The sequence below is a fragment of the Coregonus lavaretus genome (assembly GCF_964263955.1).
Source record: "Coregonus lavaretus genome assembly, chromosome: 3".
NCBI classification, from domain to species: domain Eukaryota; kingdom Metazoa; phylum Chordata; class Actinopteri; order Salmoniformes; family Salmonidae; genus Coregonus; species Coregonus lavaretus.
The window spans coordinates 6939305-6958036 of record NC_139990.1 but is presented as its reverse complement, the minus strand read 5'-3'; the positions used below and the strand labels follow the sequence as shown (position 1 = coordinate 6958036).

General features: G+C 46.5%; 1 protein-coding gene across 1 annotated transcript; it reads right to left on the bottom strand.

Annotated features, from left to right (window-relative positions):
* Positions 1 to 325: 325 nt before the first annotated feature.
* LOC311120669 (DNA-binding protein SATB1-like) lies at positions 326 to 16433 on the bottom strand (the record flags this gene model as incomplete). The annotated part of the gene is made up of 11 exons (XM_084157876.1): positions 16187 to 16433; positions 15735 to 15920; positions 15332 to 15458; positions 13979 to 14102; positions 11947 to 12058; positions 11246 to 11790; positions 6428 to 6622; positions 6247 to 6318; positions 4428 to 4685; positions 3113 to 3310; positions 326 to 1240 (listed from the first exon to the last, which is right to left on the bottom strand). Exons 1-11 carry the CDS (start codon positions 16419 to 16421, stop codon positions 326 to 328), a joined length of 2967 nt encoding a protein of 988 aa, XP_084014002.1. The 5' UTR covers positions 16422 to 16433.
* Positions 16434 to 18732: the final 2299 nt, after the last annotated feature.

The window sequence follows — 18732 nt, the reverse complement described above, 5'->3', positions numbered from 1 at the left end:
ATTATCATAATTTTCACAATTTCACAGTATTATTCCAACCTCAATGTGGAAAATATCCAAACCACAGGAAAGTCTAGTTTTTGACTGCACTGGGCCTTTAAAATAACTTTGCATACATGTATAACTACATAATTTCATATATTTTCACAGTCAGTCTTTTATTTAAATGTTTCATTACAAATAAGGGAAACACCTATAATACCACATCATTCATTACTAGAGTTCTTTAGAAAAGGGGAATGTTATTTTCTGCAGAGATAAATGAGTCTATCAAATTGATGCCTTCTCATTGGGATAGAGGGGACAACTAGTGGGTGGAGTCATGTTATTCATCAGAGTCATGTGGTTGGGCAGTCTCAGATTGGTTAGAATCATGTTGCTCCTCCTCTAGGGTGGCGATGGCGTTAGTCTGACTGCTCACATCCAACTCTTTTAAAATTGTGTCCTCCTCCCCCTTCCACTCTGTTTCCTCTTCCCCCTCTATATCCTCTTCCTCTCCCCCCATCTGTCCAGCGGGATCTACGGTCCCTCCCTCCCCCTCCTCCCCTGTAGTTCTCTCAGGCTGGGTTGGGCCTGCTCCATTACAGAAGAGCTGGTCCTGGTGGTGTTGGTTGTGATTCTCCCTGTAGTTGTGGTTTTGGTTCTGGTTCTGGCTCGGATGTTGGTTGTGGTTGTGGCGGATCTCACTGTAGTCCTGTCTATGGTTCTGGTGAGTGTAGCTGTGGTGCTGGCTGTGGAAGAAGCTGAGGATGGTGTGTTTGGGCAGGCCCAGCTGGGCTGACAGGGTGTGGACAGCCTCCTCGTCTGGGTTCAGACCCACGTCTTGGATGAAGCTCTGCAGGATCCCCTGGGCCTCACGGGACACCCGAAACCCCTCGCCCCCCTCACCATCACGCGCACCATCACCCTCCCTGTTAGTCTGTCTGCCCCCCGACCACCCTCCCTCGCCCCCTTCCTTGTCATTGCTACACACACCCCTACTCCTGACCTCGCCCCAACCCCTACCCTCGCCCCAACCCCTACTGCCCCTGCCAGTAATGTCCTCTCCCCTGCCATCACCCTGACTACTCCCCCACCAGGTCCTCAGTTGCCCCCTACCCCCCTCAGTCTCGGCCGGTGATGCTGTGGATGGTTGTCGTGGCGGCAGGCGAGGCTCCGCCTGGGGCTGCAAGGGCTGCTGGCACAGAGGGGTCAGGGTTCGTTGATGATGTTGTTGTTGCAACGGGGATTGGCGTTCGAGCTGGTGGAGACAGATGGATGTCAAGTTATAAACAAACCAATGGGAGCTGATAATAGGACGGGTTATAGGAGGAGAGGGTCAAGCACCAAACTAGAGGTATGAACACTATTGTCAAGCAGCTACACAACTCTGCATTTGAGTGTGTACAGTTGAAGTCGGAAGTTTACATACACTTAGGTTTGAGTCATTAAAACTTGTTTTTCAACCACTCCACAAATTTCTTGTTAACAAACTATAGTTTTGGCAAGTCGGTTAGGACATCTACTTTGTGCATGACACATGTAATGTTCCCAACAATTGTTTACAGACAGATTATTTCACTTATAATTCACTGTATCACAATTCCAGTGTGTCAGAAGTTTACAAACACTAAGTTGACTGTGCCTTTAAACAGCTTGGAAAATTCCAGAAAATGATGTCATGGCTTTAGAAGCTTCTGATAGGCTAACTGACATCATTTGAGTCAATTGGAGGAGTCCCTGTGGATGTATTTCAAGACCTACCTTCAAACTCAGTGCCTCTTTGCTTGACATCATGGGAAAATCAAATGAAAGAAAATAGTTGACCTCCACATGTCTGGTTCATCCTTGGGAGCAATTTCCAAACGCCTGAAGGTACCACGTTCATCTGTACAAACAATAGTATGCAAGTATAAACACCATGGGACCACGCAGCCGTCATACCGCTCAGGAAGGAGACGTGTTCTGTCTCCTAGAGATGAACGTACTTTGGTGCGAAAAGTGTAAATCAATCCTAGAACAACAGCAAAGGACTTTGTGAAGATGCTGGAGGAAACAGGTACAAAAGTATCTATATCCACAGTAAAACAAGTCCTATATCGACATAACCTGAAAGGCCACTCAGCAAGGAAGAAGCCACTGCTCCAAAACCTCCATAAAAAAGCCATACTACGGTTTGCAACTGCACATGGGGACAAAGATCGTACTTTTTGGAGAAATGTCCTCTGGTCTGATGAAACAAAAATAGAACTGTTTGGCCTTAATGACCATCGTTATGTTTGGAGGAAAAAGGGGGTCGCTTGCAAGCCGAAGAACACCATCCCAACCGTGAAGCACGGGGGTGGCAGCATCATGCTGTGGGGGTGCTTTGCTGCAGGAGGGACAGGTTGCACAAAATAGATGGCATCATGAGGAAGGAAAATTATGTGGATATATTGAAGCAACATCTCAAGACATCAGTCAGGAAGTTAAAGCTTGGTCGCAAATGGGTCTTCCAAATCGACAATGACCCCAAGCATACTTCCAAAGTTGTGGCAAAATGGCTTAAGGACAACAAAGTCAAGGTATTGGAATGGCCATCACAAAGCCCTGACCTCAATCCTATAGAAAATGTGTGGGCAGAACTGAAAAAGTATGTGTGAGCAAGGAGACCTACAAACCTGACTCAGTTACACCAGCTCTGTCAGGAGGAATGGGCCAAAATTCACCCAACTTATTGTGGGAAGCTTGTGGAAGGCTACCCGAAACGTTTGACCCAAGTTAAACAATTTAATGGCAATGCTACCATTTACTAATTGAGTGTATGTAAACTTCTGACCCACCGGGAATGTGATGAAAGAAATAAAAGCTGAAATAAATAATTCTCTCTACTATTATTTTGAAATGTCACATTCTTAAAATAAAGTGGTGATCCTAACTGACCTAAGACAAGGAATTTTTACTAGGATTAAATGTCAGGAATTGTGAAAAACTGAGTTTAAATGTATTTGGCTAAGGTGTATGTAAACTTCCGACTTCAACTGTGCATGTGTAATGCATGTACATTTACACTGTAGGATTGTGTTTGTGTTGTGTGTGTGTGTGTGCTTCCATGCGTGTACATGTGTATGTAGGCTATACAGAGTAGACTGACCAGTGTGTTGTCGTTGACTAGCTGTGTGAGTCTTTCTGTACAGTGTTGTTGCAGAGCGTTGCTCTCCTGTTCATAGATGGCGTCTCGTTCCGTCTGGGCCAGACTCAGGAAGCGTCGGATCATACACAGGTTCTCCCACAGGGTTCGGTTCTCCGGGGACGGATCCTCCTTCCAGCGCAGCAGCTCACACAGCCAGCCCTGCAGAACACACACACAGAACACACATTCGAACCAGGTCAGAGAACCCATAGAATAGCAATTCAAACCTTCTCAGAACCCATTCAAGCAAGATACAAAAATATACTATCTTTAGTAAAGATACTGAAACAGAGCTTCTGTTTTTATGACCAGATAACAACAGTGTTATTGATACTTTATATAAAAATAACTACAGTTCAAACTCCTAGTAAACATCAAGCAGAACCCTTCTCTCTACCAGGAGCTGGAGGAGAGGAGGAGTCAGCGAGGGAAAGCAGCGGCAGTGACAAGCTCTTGTCCTCTACACAATCACTGTGGCACACACAGACCTGGCTGCAGCCCAGCAATAGCATGCAAAGCCATGCAGATGCAGTGAGAAGATACATCACAGAGCTCCAACATGGTGCTGCCTGCCAAACAGACCTACACTACCTGAGAGGATAGTATGAGAGAGATGGGGAGAGAGAGCGAGAGAAAGCGAGAGATATGGGAAAAGGGGGAAGACAGTAAAAGAGGGATAGAGATGGAGGTGGGGAGACGGAGAGAAAGAAATAGAGGTGACTGAAAGTGTGATGACCAAGAATTGAGTGAAAGAAAGACAGAGAGAAAGAAAGAAATCCCTCCATTCTACGGAGGAGGGAAATGATCCCCAAAACAAAAGGCAATAACAAGCTTACGGTTCTGCCTGGAAAACTATCACAATAAAACCACCAGTTTGTCTGTGTGTTGGCAAGCATTTTGTGTGTGTTCAAGTGTGTGTGTGACATGTGTGCGTGTTTATGTGTGTGATGCAGTGATCAGAGCTCTCCATAGACTGCAGCTTGCTAGTTGACAATTTCCTACACAGCCAGTTACTGCCCAACGTGGCTCTGTGTAAAGATGTTATCATAAATTAATACATCACATAGGAAATCTGATATTATAGGGACTTGCAGAAATGTGTGTGTGTTACGCACTTGCTAATATCAGTCTGTAATAAACGTTTTCCTCTGTTTCAATCCAAGAGGGAGATTGGCATTGTTTCCATAGGCATCCCTCAGTCAGTGAGTACCATACCCTCTCTTTTCTGTGTGTGTTTGTGTGTGTACACATGTTTGTGTGTGTGTTGTGTGTGTACCTGACTCTTGGATGCGGCCATCTTGGCGAACATGGCCTGAGAAACCTTGGCTCTCTTCATCTCCTGTTGGATCTCCTCATAGATAGAACTGTTGATGTTTAGAACACATCCCTCGCTCTTTACCCCTCTGTTTAGAACACATCCCTCGCTCTTCACCCCTCTGTTTAGAACACATCCCTCGCTCTTCACCCCTCTGTTTAGAACACATCCCTCGCTCATCACCCCTCTGTTTACTACTGCTACTGGAGACAGCCTCACCTGCAGAGAGGGGAGAGGGGAAAGATGGGAGAGAAGGGAGAGAGGCGTTGATGTGTTTACTAAAGCAGCTGTATCATTTGATTAGTAAAGATATTTCTGTTCTGATTTCAGTTTAATTAGCAGAGAAGTTGTCATTGTCACTTTGGCAATAAAGCATTTACAATTTAATTGAGAGAGAGAGTGAGAGAGAGAGAGAGAGAGAGAGAGAGAGAGAGAGAGAGAGAGAGAGAGAGAGAGAGAGAGAGAGAGAGAGAGAGAGAGAGAGAGAGAGAGAGAGAGAGAGAGAGAGAGAGAGAGAGAGAGAGAGAGAGAGAGAGAGAGAGAGAGAGAGAGAGAGAGAGAGAGAGAGAGAGAGAGAGAGAGAGAGAGAGAGAGAGAATTAGGATCTGGCTAAAAATACTTGAATCAGTTATAGAACCCATTGCCCTTTATGGTTCTGAGGTCTGGGGTCCGCTCACCAACCAAGAATTCACAAAATGGGACAAACACCAAATTGAGACTCTGCATGCAGAATTCTGCAAAAACATCCTCCGTGTACAACGTAAAACACCAAATAATGCATGCAGAGCAGAATTAGGCCAATACCCACTAATTATCAAAATCCAGAAAAGAGCCGTTAAATTCTATAACCACTTAAAAGGAAGCGATTCCCAAACCTTCCATAACAAAGCCATCACCTACAGAGAGATGAACTTGGAGAAGAGTCCCCTAAGTAAGCTTGTCCTGGGGCTCTGTTCACAAACACAAACAGACCCCACACAGCCCCAGGACAACAACAACAACAACACAACTAGACCCAACCAAATCATGAGAAAACAAAAAGAGAATTACTTGACACATTGGAAAGAACAAACAAAAAAACAGAGCAAACTAGAATGCTATTTGGCCCTAAACAGAGAGTACACAGTGGCAGAATACTTGACCACTGTGACTGACCCAAACTTAAGGAAAGCTTTGACTATGTACAGACTCAGTGAGCATAGCCTTGCTATTGAGAAAGGCCGCCGTAGGCAGACCTGGCTCTCAAGAGAAGACAGGCTATGTGCACACTGCCCACAAAATGAGGTGGAAACTGAGCTGCACTTCCTAACCTCCTGCCAAATGTATGACCATATTAGAGACACATATTTCCCTCAGATTACAGCGATCCACAAAGAATTCGAAAACAAACCCAATTTTGATAAACTCCCTTATCTACTGGGTGAAAAACCACAGTGTGCCATCACAGCTGCAAGATTTGTGACCTGTTGCCACAAGAAAAGGGCAACCAGTGAAGAACAAACACCATTGTAAATACAACCCATATTTATGTTTATTTATTTTCCCATTTGTACTTTAACTATTTGCACATTGTTACAACACTGTATATATACATAATATGACATTTGAAATGTCTTTATTCTTTTGAAACTTCTGAGTGTAATGTTTACTGTTAATATTTATTGTTTATTTCACTTTTGTTTACTATCTACTTCACTTGCTTTGGCAATGTTAACACACGTTTCCCATGCCAATAAAGCCCTTAAATTGAAATTGAATTGAATTGAGAGAGAGAGCTTACTTCAGGAATGCCTATGGAAACCCGGGAGTGCCAATCTTCAGCCTTAACAAAGTTTCCCTCTTCCTTTCTGGTCTGAAACATCAGAGGAATATATCTTAGACTATCATGAACAAGATATAACTTCAACGCACACACCCATGCACACACACACACCCCATCTCTCCCTGTCAGTCTGTCTGACCTGTGTGGGGCGTGGTGGGGAATGGTTGATAGTGGTCGACGCGGTCAGACTCCTCTCTCTCTCCTCCTGGTAAATGCGGTCGCGGTCGCCTTCAGGTAGCTGGAGGAAACTCTGCATGGACCGCAGGTTGACCAGTAGAGACTGAGATGCACTCTTAGGATCCTCCTCCTTCCGCAGGATCTCAGACAGCAAGCCCTGACACACAGAGATAGAAAGACACATGAAGACCAGATACACACCATAGAAATAGAATCACTATGATACCCACTCTCAGATACACATATCCTAAGAGGGGAAGACACATTTCAGTTGAATGCATTCAGTTGTACAACTGACTAGGTATCCCCTTTTCCATTTCCCTTACACCAGGGCGTCGTGAAAACAGCTGCTACACTGGACATGTAACTTTTGCCGGCATGAGCAGAGCATGAATTTGCCTGATGACTCAAACTGAATTATTCCGCAGCTCTGTCGTTCATTACATACTTCAGTCTGAGACTGCCATCATTGAAGTAATTTGTGGTGACGAGGGGCACTGTACAAACCAAAGTCATCAGCGATTGGATCATCTCTAACCAATCAGAGTATCAAAGCCAATTATTAATTTTCTAAATGCTGCTTTACCCACATGTGTTATGGCTCTGGCCCAACCCATCAGTTTCTGGGCCCAATCAGACGGTCTAGAATGGATTTCCATTCTAGAAATCACCGGGGAGGTACTCAGATCCAAACTCATTGTGAATTACTTAACATCCGTGGGCGTGTAGTAGCGTTTGACCAGAGCAAGGAGTTTCTGGGCAAGAGAAAGTTGAAGACCCCTAATTGAAATGAATGGGAGTGTCTCAAACTTGGCAAGTTACGCTTCCAGGGTAGCAGCCCTGTGATGTTGACCAGGCCAAGAGACACTTACAGACAATGTCTGATAAAGATAAATTATTAACACCATCAAACAAAACCCTAATAGAAAGTTTTGTGCAGGTTAGCGTTTTCATCATGAAGCTTGTTCTAGAGGCAGCTCTGCAGAGTGGTCACTAGCTGGCACAGCCACAATGTCATAACATCTGATTTTAAACCTAACCCTAACTTTAACTCTAACCTTAACCACACTGCTAACCCTAATGCCTAACCCTAACATTAAAGACCAAACAGCTAATAAATGTCAACTTGCAAGTTCCATACTAAAACTGGCTGAGGGCCATTAATCTAGACTAGGATATCCTCTGAACATAGACTCACACCCACCCAGACAGCACACATCCTCACAGGCAGTGTTTTTTCCTTTAAAGTGGCAGAGTAAACATAGCAGATTACCAACTCCAGACACCTTCTAAAGCTCTGCTATTAAACGGATCAGTCCCTTATTAAGTTATCTGTCTGCTCCTGCTCGTACAGCAGTCAGTCACTCTTCCATACGATGGGGCTCTAATAGGGGATTTTATATGTCACTCCAGTTGTTACGACTATACCCCTCTAATGTAGATCCCCCCCCCCCAGCCATTAAGCCTTCACACTCCAATAGGGTCTTTACACTCCAAGCCAAGCCCCGCCCACTCTACTCCTTGGCACCTTGCCCAGGTGAGACATTCCTTCCTCTGTCCCACTCCCTTTTACCTGTCCGCAGAGCCCAGTTGTCACAGCGACGGAGAAATGCGGGGGCGGGTGGCTATAATGGCAGCCTTTGATCATTATAATGACACCCATGATGATGCTGGTGATAATGATGGTAATAATAACAGTGGTCTAGGTCTCTCTAGAAGCCATTCGAGTGAGTGCCTTCTAACGGCAGGAGCAGACAGGATAGACAGAGGGAGGGAGGGAGGGAGAGAGAGAGGGGGGAGAGAGAGAGAGGTATGAAATGGGGAAAAAATGAGAAAGATTGAAATTGAATGAGAAAAATGAGGGATAGACCTGTCACATGCAGACATCATAAAGTTGGATACAGAGGAAGGGTGGAAATATATAAAGAAAGGGAGATATAAACTCCTGAGTGGCGCAGTGGTCTAAGGCACTGCATCGCAGTGCTAACTGTGCCACTAGAGATCCTGGCTCGAATCCAGGCTCTGTCGCAGCCGGCCGCGACCGGGAGACTCATGGGCGGCGCACAATTGGCCCAGCGTCGTCCAGGGTAGGGGAGGGAATGGCCGGCAGGGATGTAGCTCAGTTGATAGAGCATGGCGTTTGCAACGCCAGGGTTGTGGGTTCGATTCCCACGGGGGGCCAGTATAAAAATATATGTATTCACTAACTGTAAGTCGCTCTGGATAAGAGCGTCTGCTAAATGACTAAAATGTAAATGTAATATAGAGAGATGGACAGAGAACGTGAGATATAGAGAGATGGACAGAGAAAGTGAGATATAGAGAGATGGACAGAGAAAGTGAGATATAGAGAGATGGACAGAGAAAGTGAGATATAGAGAGATGGACAGAGAAAGTGAGATATAGAGAGATGGACAGAGAAAGTGAGATATAGAGAGATGGACAGAGAAAGTGATAGAGACGAGAGATGGACAGAGAAAGTGATAGAGACGAGAGATGGACAGAGAAAGTGATAGAGACGAGAGATGGACAGAGAAAGTGAGATATAGAGAGATGGACAGAGAAAGTGAGATATAGAGAGATGGACAGAGAAAGTGAGATATAGAGAGATTTATAGAGAGATGGACAGAGAAAGTGATAGAGAGAGATGGACAGAGAAAGTGTGATATAGAGAGAAAGTGAGATATAGAGAGATGGACAGAGAAAGTGAGATGGACAGAGAAAGTGAGATATAGAGAGATGGACAGAGAAAGTGATAGAGACGAGAGAGAGAAAAGAAATTGGAGGGATGAGAGAAACAGAGGTAGAGACTCTGGGGAAGTGTGATTAGAGAGGTAGAGACTCTGGGGAAGTGTGATTAGAGAGGTAGAGACTCTTGGGAAGTGTGATTATAGAGGTAGAGACTCTTGGGAAGTGTGATTATAGAGGCAGAGACTCTGGGGAAGTGTGATTAGAGACTCTGGGGAAGTGTGATTATAGAGGTAGAGACTCTGGGGAAGTGTGATTAGAGAGGGAGCAGTAGAGACTGGGGAAGTGTGATTAGAGAGGTAGAGGTAGAGACTCTCTGGGGAAGTGTGATTAGAGAGGTAGAGGTAGAGACTCTCTGGGGAAGTGTGATTACAGAGGGAGAGGTAGAGACTCTCTGGGGACGTGTGATTAGAGAGGGAGCGGTAGAGACTCTCTGGGGAAGTGTGATTAGAGAGGGAGAGGTAGAGACTCTCTGGGGGAAGTGTGATTAGAGAGGGAGCGGTAGAGACTCTCTGGGGGAAGTGTGATTAGAGAGGGAGCGGTAGAGACTCTCTGGGGACGTGTGATTACAGAGGGAGAGGTAGAGACTCTCTGGGGACGTGTGATTACAGAGGGAGCGGTAGAGACTCTCTGGGGACGTGTGATTACAGAGGGAGAGGTAGAGACTCTCTGGGGACGTGTGATTACAGAGGGAGAGGTAGGGACTCTGGGGAAGTGTGATTATAGAGGTAGAGACTCTCTGGAAGTGTGATTATAGAGGTAGAGGTAGAGACTCTGGGGAAGTGTGATTATAGAGGGAGCAATAGAGACTGGGGAAGTGTGATTAGAGAGGTAGAGGTAGAGACTCTGGAGAAGTGTGATTAGAGAGGGAGCAGTAGAGACTGGGGAAGTGTGATTATAGAGGTATAGGTAGAGACTCTGGGGAAGTGTGATTAGAGAGGTAGAGACTCTCTGGGGAAGTGTGATGGGAGAGGTAGAGACTCTCTGGGGACATGTGATTAGAGAGGGAGCGGTATAGACTCTGAGGAAGTGTGATTAGAGAGGGAGAGGTAGAGACTCTCTGGGGAAGTGTGATTAGAGAGGGAGCGGTAGAGACTCTCTGGGGAAGTGTGATTACAGAGGGAGAGGTAGAGACTCTCTGGGGACGTGTGATTAGAGAGGGAGCGGTAGAGACTCTCTGGGGAAGTGTGATTAGAGAGGGAAAGGTAGAGACTCTCTGGGGAAGTGTGATTACAGAGGGAACGGTAGAGACTCTCTGGGGAAGTGTGATTAGAGAGGGAGCGGTAGAGACTCTCTGGGGAAGTGTGATTAGAGAGGGAGCGGTAGAGACTCTCTGGGGAAGTGTGATTAGAGAGGGAACGGTAGAGACTCTCTGGGGAAGTGTGATTAGAGAGGGAGCGGTAGAGACTCTCTGGGGACGTGTGATTACAGAGGGAGAGGTAGAGACTCTCTGGGGACGTGTGATTACAGAGGGAGAGGTAGAGACTCTCTGGGGACGTGTGATTAGAGAGAGAGAGGGAGAGGTAGAGTCTCTCTGGGGAAGTGTGATTAGAGAGGGAGAGGGAGAGGGAGAGGTAGAGACTCTCTGAGGGAGTGTGATTAGACAGGGAGAGGTAGAGACTCTCTGAGGGAGTGTGATTAGACAGGGAGAGGTAGACTCTCTGAGGGAGTGTGACTGGCTGGCCCAGCAGCTACTTCACCACTGGCATGAGTTCCTACTACAGAGAAGAGCTGGCACACACACACATATACACAGAGAGACAGAGCACATGCACACACATGCACCAGCACACGCATTCACACACACACTCAGAACAGAAACTGCGGCAAAGGCCATGCCAAGAGCTAATCGTCATGCACACGCGCACACACACTCAATCCAATAACACCAACACACAGTTTACACACACCATAACACCAACCCCCCTTTTCTCTGTCCTTCACCACCCCCACCCCCTAATTAATCCCTAACCCTTAGTTTACAGTACAGTCCCATACATCCAGTACCCCTATCTCCCTGTCTGTCTCCTACCTGGGTCCTGTTGAAGGCCACGCGGGCGAACACAGCTTGGGAGATGCCTGCTCTCTTCAGCTCCTCTCTCACCCTCTGGTAGATCTCACATGAGATGTCTGATGGTCCACACACTTGGCTCTGGGACCCAGACCCGGGTCCTGGTGGTCCAGCCTGAGGCTGGGGGTCGAGGCCCTTGGCTAGGGCCAGGGAGGGGGGAGGCCTCCACACAGGGGGGTAGTTGAGGAGCTGCTGGGGGGAGGTGGAGACAGATACAGACTGGCTTTGCTGGGCTAGCATATGGCTAACTGCATACTGCTGGTTGAGGAACTGGGCCATGACTATCTGTTGGGGGCTGACTAGCTGGGGGCTGAGGGGGGCGGTCACCAGCCCGGGGGGGCAGAGACTTGGGGCCAGACAACCACGCCCAGAAATATGAGCGGCACCCCCGTGAGGGAAGGGGAGGGGCAAGGAGCCGACCTGCTCGGCTGTGCTGCCTGGGAATGGTTGTTTGGTTGATGGGTGTGTGGAGCCCGGTTGGGATTGGTCAGAGAAGCTGTCAATCTCTGAAGTGAGGAAGAGAGTAGTGGAGAGAGGGATGGAGGAGGAGAGATGTAAATGAGAGGGGAGTATTTATAAATAGCCACAGCTACTATTTGCTAACATTACCATTGAGGATCAATATAAGTGAACTACCCCTTTAAGCCACCCTGTAGTCTTACCCATGATGCCCTTGGTCTTCCTGAAGTGCTTATACCAGCGGCCAAACTCGTGGCACTTGGTGGCCGAGACATTTGCATAGTAGGTGCTGTTTACAATGGAGGAGATCATACTCTGAGAGAAGGACAAAGGGAAAAGAGAAGAACATGGAGTTGTAACAGTGGCAGGGAAACGCTTTATGAATACTCAACCACAGCAGATCAATGCAAAATATAGTCATAATAAATAGAATACATGCTATATACTGTACATACATGAGCCTGAGGGCCAGTCTATTCTCCTCTTGGCAACAGAGCTGGAGAACTGTGCAATAATTGCATTTGAAGTCAGAAATAATATATTATACAACAGTATTAAAAAGAGCGACAAAGTAACGATTCACATTTTAAATAATTGTTGCCTCATTTTGTCTCCGTTTTAAAAGACTCCATTTCTCTCCCTGTGTGTGTGTGTGTCTGTCTCAGCTGAACATAGAATGTGTGATGATAACGGACTCAGATCGGTGTTATTAAAACACCCCCCCCCCCAGGTAAACCCTTTAATAAAGACAGATGAGTGTGTGTGTGTGTGTGTTTGAGTGTGCAGCCTCATCTAGGTGCCATCTGTCATTTAAGAAATGGAAGCTAAAAAGAATCCCTCAAGACAATCCTGTGTCGTCTTCACATTTGATTACACCTTTCATCTCTTCAGATTTATTCTAATCTGCTCCCAATAACTGAAGAGACAGAAACTTTTGTTTATTATCTATTTCACTTGCTTTGGCAATGTAAACATATGTTTCCCATGCCAATAAAGCCCATTGAATTGAAAGAGAGAGGGCGGGGGGTGGACAGAGTCAGAGAGAGAGAGAGAAAGAGAGAGGGAGACATTTGGAGGGAGAGAATGAGCTAGAAAGAGGGGAGTGGGAACAGACATAAACATAAAGAGAGAGAGAGAGAATATGAAAACAGAAATGTCTGTTTATTAGACTGAGGCTGTAGTTGCTGCCCTCAGGGTGAGTAACAGACAGACTATTTTGAGTGTTTTAAATATTCACAAGACACATCCATCTGTTCTCCAACAGCAGGTGCCTCTACGCTGTGTTCCTTCACAGTAACAAGTGTGTGTGTGTGTGTGTGTGTGTGTGTGTGTGTGTGTGTGTGTGTGTGTGTGTGGAAAGCAATTCAGTGTGTGAGTGAGATGCTGTGCATGTGTGGCCGACTGGGTTCAAACTTGGGTCACCTGCCTGCATGTTACAAGACTGTTTTAGCCCACTGAGCTAAAGGCTGGGCATGCAACAAGTATGAGATACACACACAGAAAGAAAGAGAAAGACAGAGATTGACTAGGAAGAGACAGACAGTAGCAGAAGGGTACAGTGGTACAGTATAAGTCAGCAGAGCTGTAGGTAACAGGATGCAGCATGGCTCTTTAAAAGATAAACATCCCTTATACAGTATCTCTCTCTCTCTCTGCCCCAGACCTTATTTGTCTCAGCAATCCGTGCACTAGTTTATGCCTGTTTGTGTGTCTGTGTACGTGTTTGTGCGTACGTGAGTGTGTGTATGTACGTGTTTAGGCCTGTGTGTGTGTGTGTGTGTTGTACCCAATGATGTATATAAACCCTGGATTGCTGGTGCTATGTATTGGTAATTGAGAGCCTTTGAAGTCTCCCCAGTAGGAGCAGTCCTCCATAGGAATGAATGGAATTCTACAGTATTTCAATTAAATGTTTCAAGGACAAAATGAAGTATTTTTTTGTTAGATTGGGGACAGTAACATTAGTAATCTCTACTACTTTAAGGAAAATGTTTTTAATATTTTTTCATTTTTTTATATTTATGTTTAGCTCACATAATCTAATTTAAAAGTATGCATTAACGTGTCTGTAATAGAATAAACGTGGCATAATGAATGTAGACATTCATAAATGCATTTCTATAGCTTCCAAAATATGTTTTACAATGGTGGGGGAGTGCCAAGATGGCTATGCTGTGGCTTCAACACAGCACACCCCATCAGTCATCTAGTGTATATATAAATCACTGGTTGTACCTGGGACAGAGGGCACTCTTTGGCCAGTGAGCTCTGGTTCATGTCTCTCAATAGCTCCTTCAGGGCGTTTCTCACTGTGGAGTGACTCCACTGTTCTGGAGGTAGGTCCTCCAACCTGGGACAACTAGAGAGAGGGGGGGGAGAGGGGGGAGAGAGAGAGAGAGAGAGAGCGAGAGAGAGAGAGAGAGAGAGAGGGAGTGAGAGAGAGAGATAGATAGAGGGAGCGGGGGAGAGAGGGGGTGAGGGGGAAAAGAGGGAGGGGTGGATGGATAGGTAGAGAGAGGGGAGAGATAAGTGAGGGTTAGATGGGGGAGATAGGGGGAAAAGAGGGAGGGGTGGATGGATAGGTAGAGAGAGGGGAGAGAGAAAGTGAGGGTTAGATGGGGGAGATTGGGGGAAAGAGGGGGGGTGGATGGATAGGTAGAGAGAGGGGGGAGAGAAAGTGAGGGTTAGATGGGGGAGATTGGGGGAAAGAGGGGGGGTGGATGGATAGGTAGAGAGAGGGGGGAGAGAAAGTGAGGGTTAGATGGGGGAGATAGGGGGAAAAGAGGGAGGGGTGAATAGAGAGGGAGAGAGAGGGGAGAGATAGAAGTAGAGAGGGTGGAAGAGAATAGATTGACAAATGAATAAAAATGCTGTCTGAAATTGTGGGGGCCCTCCTCTGTGGAGTGGCAGATTTAGACTTTGGCTGACTGTGTGTTTCTGTGTGTGTGTGTCACTATGTGTGTATGTGCGTTTGTGTTCCTATGTGCCTGTGTGTGTGTGCGTGTGTGTGTGTGTGTGCCTGCCTGCCTGCCTCACCTGGTGGTAGTTATTAGTTAATTACTTCACACAACACATCTGCTGTGTTTCCAGAATGGTGAATTATTAGTATTATTATTATTATTATTTCATGAACCACGAATGCAGCCAAGCAGATTTTCACGCAAACCATTTCCTGACACTACACACCCCCACTGAAAGCAGGTTGACAGATGTAGCATCAGAAGCTGTGGCCTGGTTTACCTAATCTCGGCAACCCAGAAACAAGAATCTCATGTAAACTACTTGATTAGGTTATGGGGGGAGAGGTATGACATACGAAACTAGTGCAAATTCCAGAACCCCTTTGGTAGCTCCACCTCCCCTCTCTCCGCATGTCTCATGGAAGTCTGTGGGCCACATGTACCCTCCCCTTCAGAAATTCTAAAGATGCAGCGCGCTGCCAAATTGTGATTCATCCAAATAACCAGTGACACAAAACCAGCGCACCGGAACAATGTTCCTCGTTAGCCGTCGATCCCATAGTCTGTTGACAGACGTTAAGATACCATTTATGTTACGTATGTCTGTCCACGAGAGATGATGGTGTACCTGGTGAGCTGGATCTTGATGGTGGTGACATGGTAGAGGTCCTGCAGCATGTCAGCCACAGTTGCTTCAGGAGCATCAGTCACACAGGACAGAGGGACAGGGTTCCACCTACCCACCTGGATCGAACCTATAGGTACACACACAGGCACAGGCACGCATGCGCACACACTGTGTTACAAACACTGACACTGGAGGAAGAGAAGGCGTGTGTGTATGTGTGTGTGTGTAAGTGAGAGAGAGAGAGAGAGAGAGAGAGAGAGAGAGAGAGAGAGAGAGAGAGAGAGAGAGAGAGAGAGAGAGAGAGAGAGAGAGAGAGAGAGAGAGAGAGAGAGTGTATGTGTGTGAGAGCATGATTTATGTGTATGTGTGTGTGTTGGTGTGTGAGCTGTGCATATGTGTGTACCTTTCGCCTGTGCTGCTGAGCTGTGAGAGTAGCCCAGGGCCAGTAGAACCATCTCTATCAGCTGGTTAAACAGCATGTCTCTCCTGACCAGTACAAACTCTGCATGCTCCTCTCTCCTCTCAGCCTCCACTGCCGGGACCGGGCTCTCTCTGTGCTCCACCAAACACAGCACAGGCAGCAGGCTCCCTGGGATGACGGACACACAGCACAGCCAATCACATCACAGCATACAGATAGAAGCAGGGGACATGGGAAATGAAAAGGTAAAGCACCATGCAATTCTTGACATTTTCCAAAATTCTGGTAGTTTACTGGTACATTTGGAAAGTTACCTGGAAAATTCCCCTTGCTTCACAACCCTACTATGCGCAGAGTCTATCTGGGCACCCATCTCACTCCTCTATTCACCCATTCCTCCCTCTTGCCCCGCCCCTTTTCTTTTTCAGTCTTACCTCTTTTATGCCAGTTCTTGGGTTGTGGTGTGGGTGTGGTGGGTTTGGGGGCCGAAGTAAGGGCTCTGACCCCTGGGCTCCCCTGTCTCGTCCTGCCCTGGTGTGGCCCTGGGGGGCCCCCGCCACCGTTCAACTCCAAGCGGACCAGTTTGGCAGGAGGGGGCCGGTGGTCCCTGTTACCGGGTGTGTTACAGCCCTCTAACACATGGCCTCCATCAAACTGCCGGGGGTCCATCACATGTGGGACTGAATGATCCCCACACTAATGATGCAGCTCACAAACACCAGAGAGAGAGAGAGAGAGAGAGAGAGAGAGAGAGAGAGAGAAAGAGAGAGAGAGAGAGAGAGAGAGAGAGAGTACTTGAGTTCATTTGGGAACGTTTGCAGTTGGATCTTGGACAGTGTCTATATGAAGACGATAGACCCCGATCGCCTTGACGCACTATTCATTCCACAAAAGACGCGCGCTACAAATCGTCCCGTCACTGACTTGGGAAAGTTTTAGAGGCAAACGTTGTGTCAGTTGTCATATTTGCACGTCGTCCATGATTGGAGATTGACGAATTGTGAATATCAACACAAATAAACTCCCCAATCTCCATCGCATTTATCTCAGGTAGCCTTACTGGTATATCCACAGAAACATGTGCATTTTCAATCGAAGTCAGACAGACCTGACATCCAATGGATGCTGGTTCCGTGCCTGTAGTAGTACAATAATAGAGTTCCTCGTCTTGATTTCTGTCCACGTTGTCTCAGTGTGTCAGAACATCACCTCATCTCTCTTTCTCCTTTACACTATTTGTCGGTCTATTGTGTCTATATCATATTTATCAACTGCGTAGCAACATACCCCGTCGTGTCTTGCTGGTTGCGCGCTTTCGACCTCTACAACCAGCAACGGAATACAACGAGTTTATCGGTGGTCTAACCGGAATTTTAGTCAAAGCAATCCACCGTGACAGAGCCTGTTCACGGAACTGGATACAGACCAGCTGGTATGCTACAAGGATTCCGTTGAGAAACTGGTGAAGCGAACAATACACGGTGAGTTCAGTTGTAGACTAGTCAATGCAGTCATCAGCCAGTCTCAACTGTATGAAGCAGCTCGCACTTCTGCAGTAGACTATTGGCAGACAAACATGCGCGCACGCGCTCTCTCTCTATCTCTCTCTATCTCTCATCACACACAAACACACTGCATGGATCTACCGGCCATCTACCCACTAATGATGGGAAGTTCGGCTCTTTTCTGAGAGCCGGCTCTTTTGACTCGGCTCCCAAAGAAGAGCCGGCTCTTTCGACTCCCGAACGGCTCTTTATTTAGGATCTTTTGTAGCCTATATTTTACCTTAACTTTGAAAAAAAATCATGGTTTATGTGTTGAAAACCCTTTTGCTTTCAGTGTTTTTATGAGAGACCTTATAATGCCTAATTCTGTGCATTTATTCTGTGACAAAACCACTCTTACATTTGTTTATTTCAATTAAACTTTTTTATTGCACAAATTAACAATAAACTTCAAACAAATCCACAGAACAGAATCAAAACCAGAACCAAACTCCAGCAAACAGCATTAGTCCTCAGGGCAGGTTGGCATTCAGGAAGATCAGATGCCTCAGCTTGGATGGGCTGATAGGCCTGATACGATTTCGCCTCTCCGTGAGTATCTGCCCTGTTTTGGAGAAGATTCTCTCAGAAGGAACTGATGTGGCAACAATACATAGTCTCCCCTCCATCACCTTCACCAGGAGTGGAAAGACTGAGGCCTTGGCCTGCCACCAGCTCAGTGGGTCTTCTGCTCTCTGGATGAGGGGCTCCTCAAGGTAGCTCCTCACCTCCATTATAGCATCAGCTGTCGGATTTCTCCTTGAAGCATCTCCTGTAGCTCTGTCATCAAAAAGCCTCCAAACAGCAGAGGTTTGCTGCTCCTCCTCCACTTGGCCCTGTAATGGTGGAGCTGGCTGGCTGCTGGGGGTGCATTTTGCTGCTGCTGCTGCACTAATCCTCTGAAGAGCTTCATCAATAGCTCTACGATCACTGAAGGCAAGTTTTTTAAACCTTGGATCCAATAAGGTAGTTTCTGAAAGGACAGTGTTGTACTCCATCCGCAGAAATTTGCGGTCCATGGCTGAACAAAGAGCTGCAACTAATTCCTTCACTTTCTGCACAGTTACTGTCCATTGGTTCTCGGCTGTCACCAGCTGCAGACCTTTGCAAAGCAGGAGCATTTTCGAGGCTGTGACATAGCTGAAGGAGAGAAAACAGCAACTTTTAGAATTTAGTTTTTTAAAAGTATGTGGCATATTATACGTGATGCATTATACTGTATGTGTTGTGTTTGCAATGTATAATAGTGACTGAATAGTAGTAGAGAAAACAATGCTTCAATGGTTCTAGGTACCTGTCTGCACTTATCTCCACAGTCACCTCCTGGAATGGTTGCAGGACGGCGCAGACCTCTTTCACCAGCTCCCATTCCTCTTGGCTTAATGGCTCAATAGATGCGTTGATGAGGGCCAGGGTGGAGATGATGGCATCTTTTA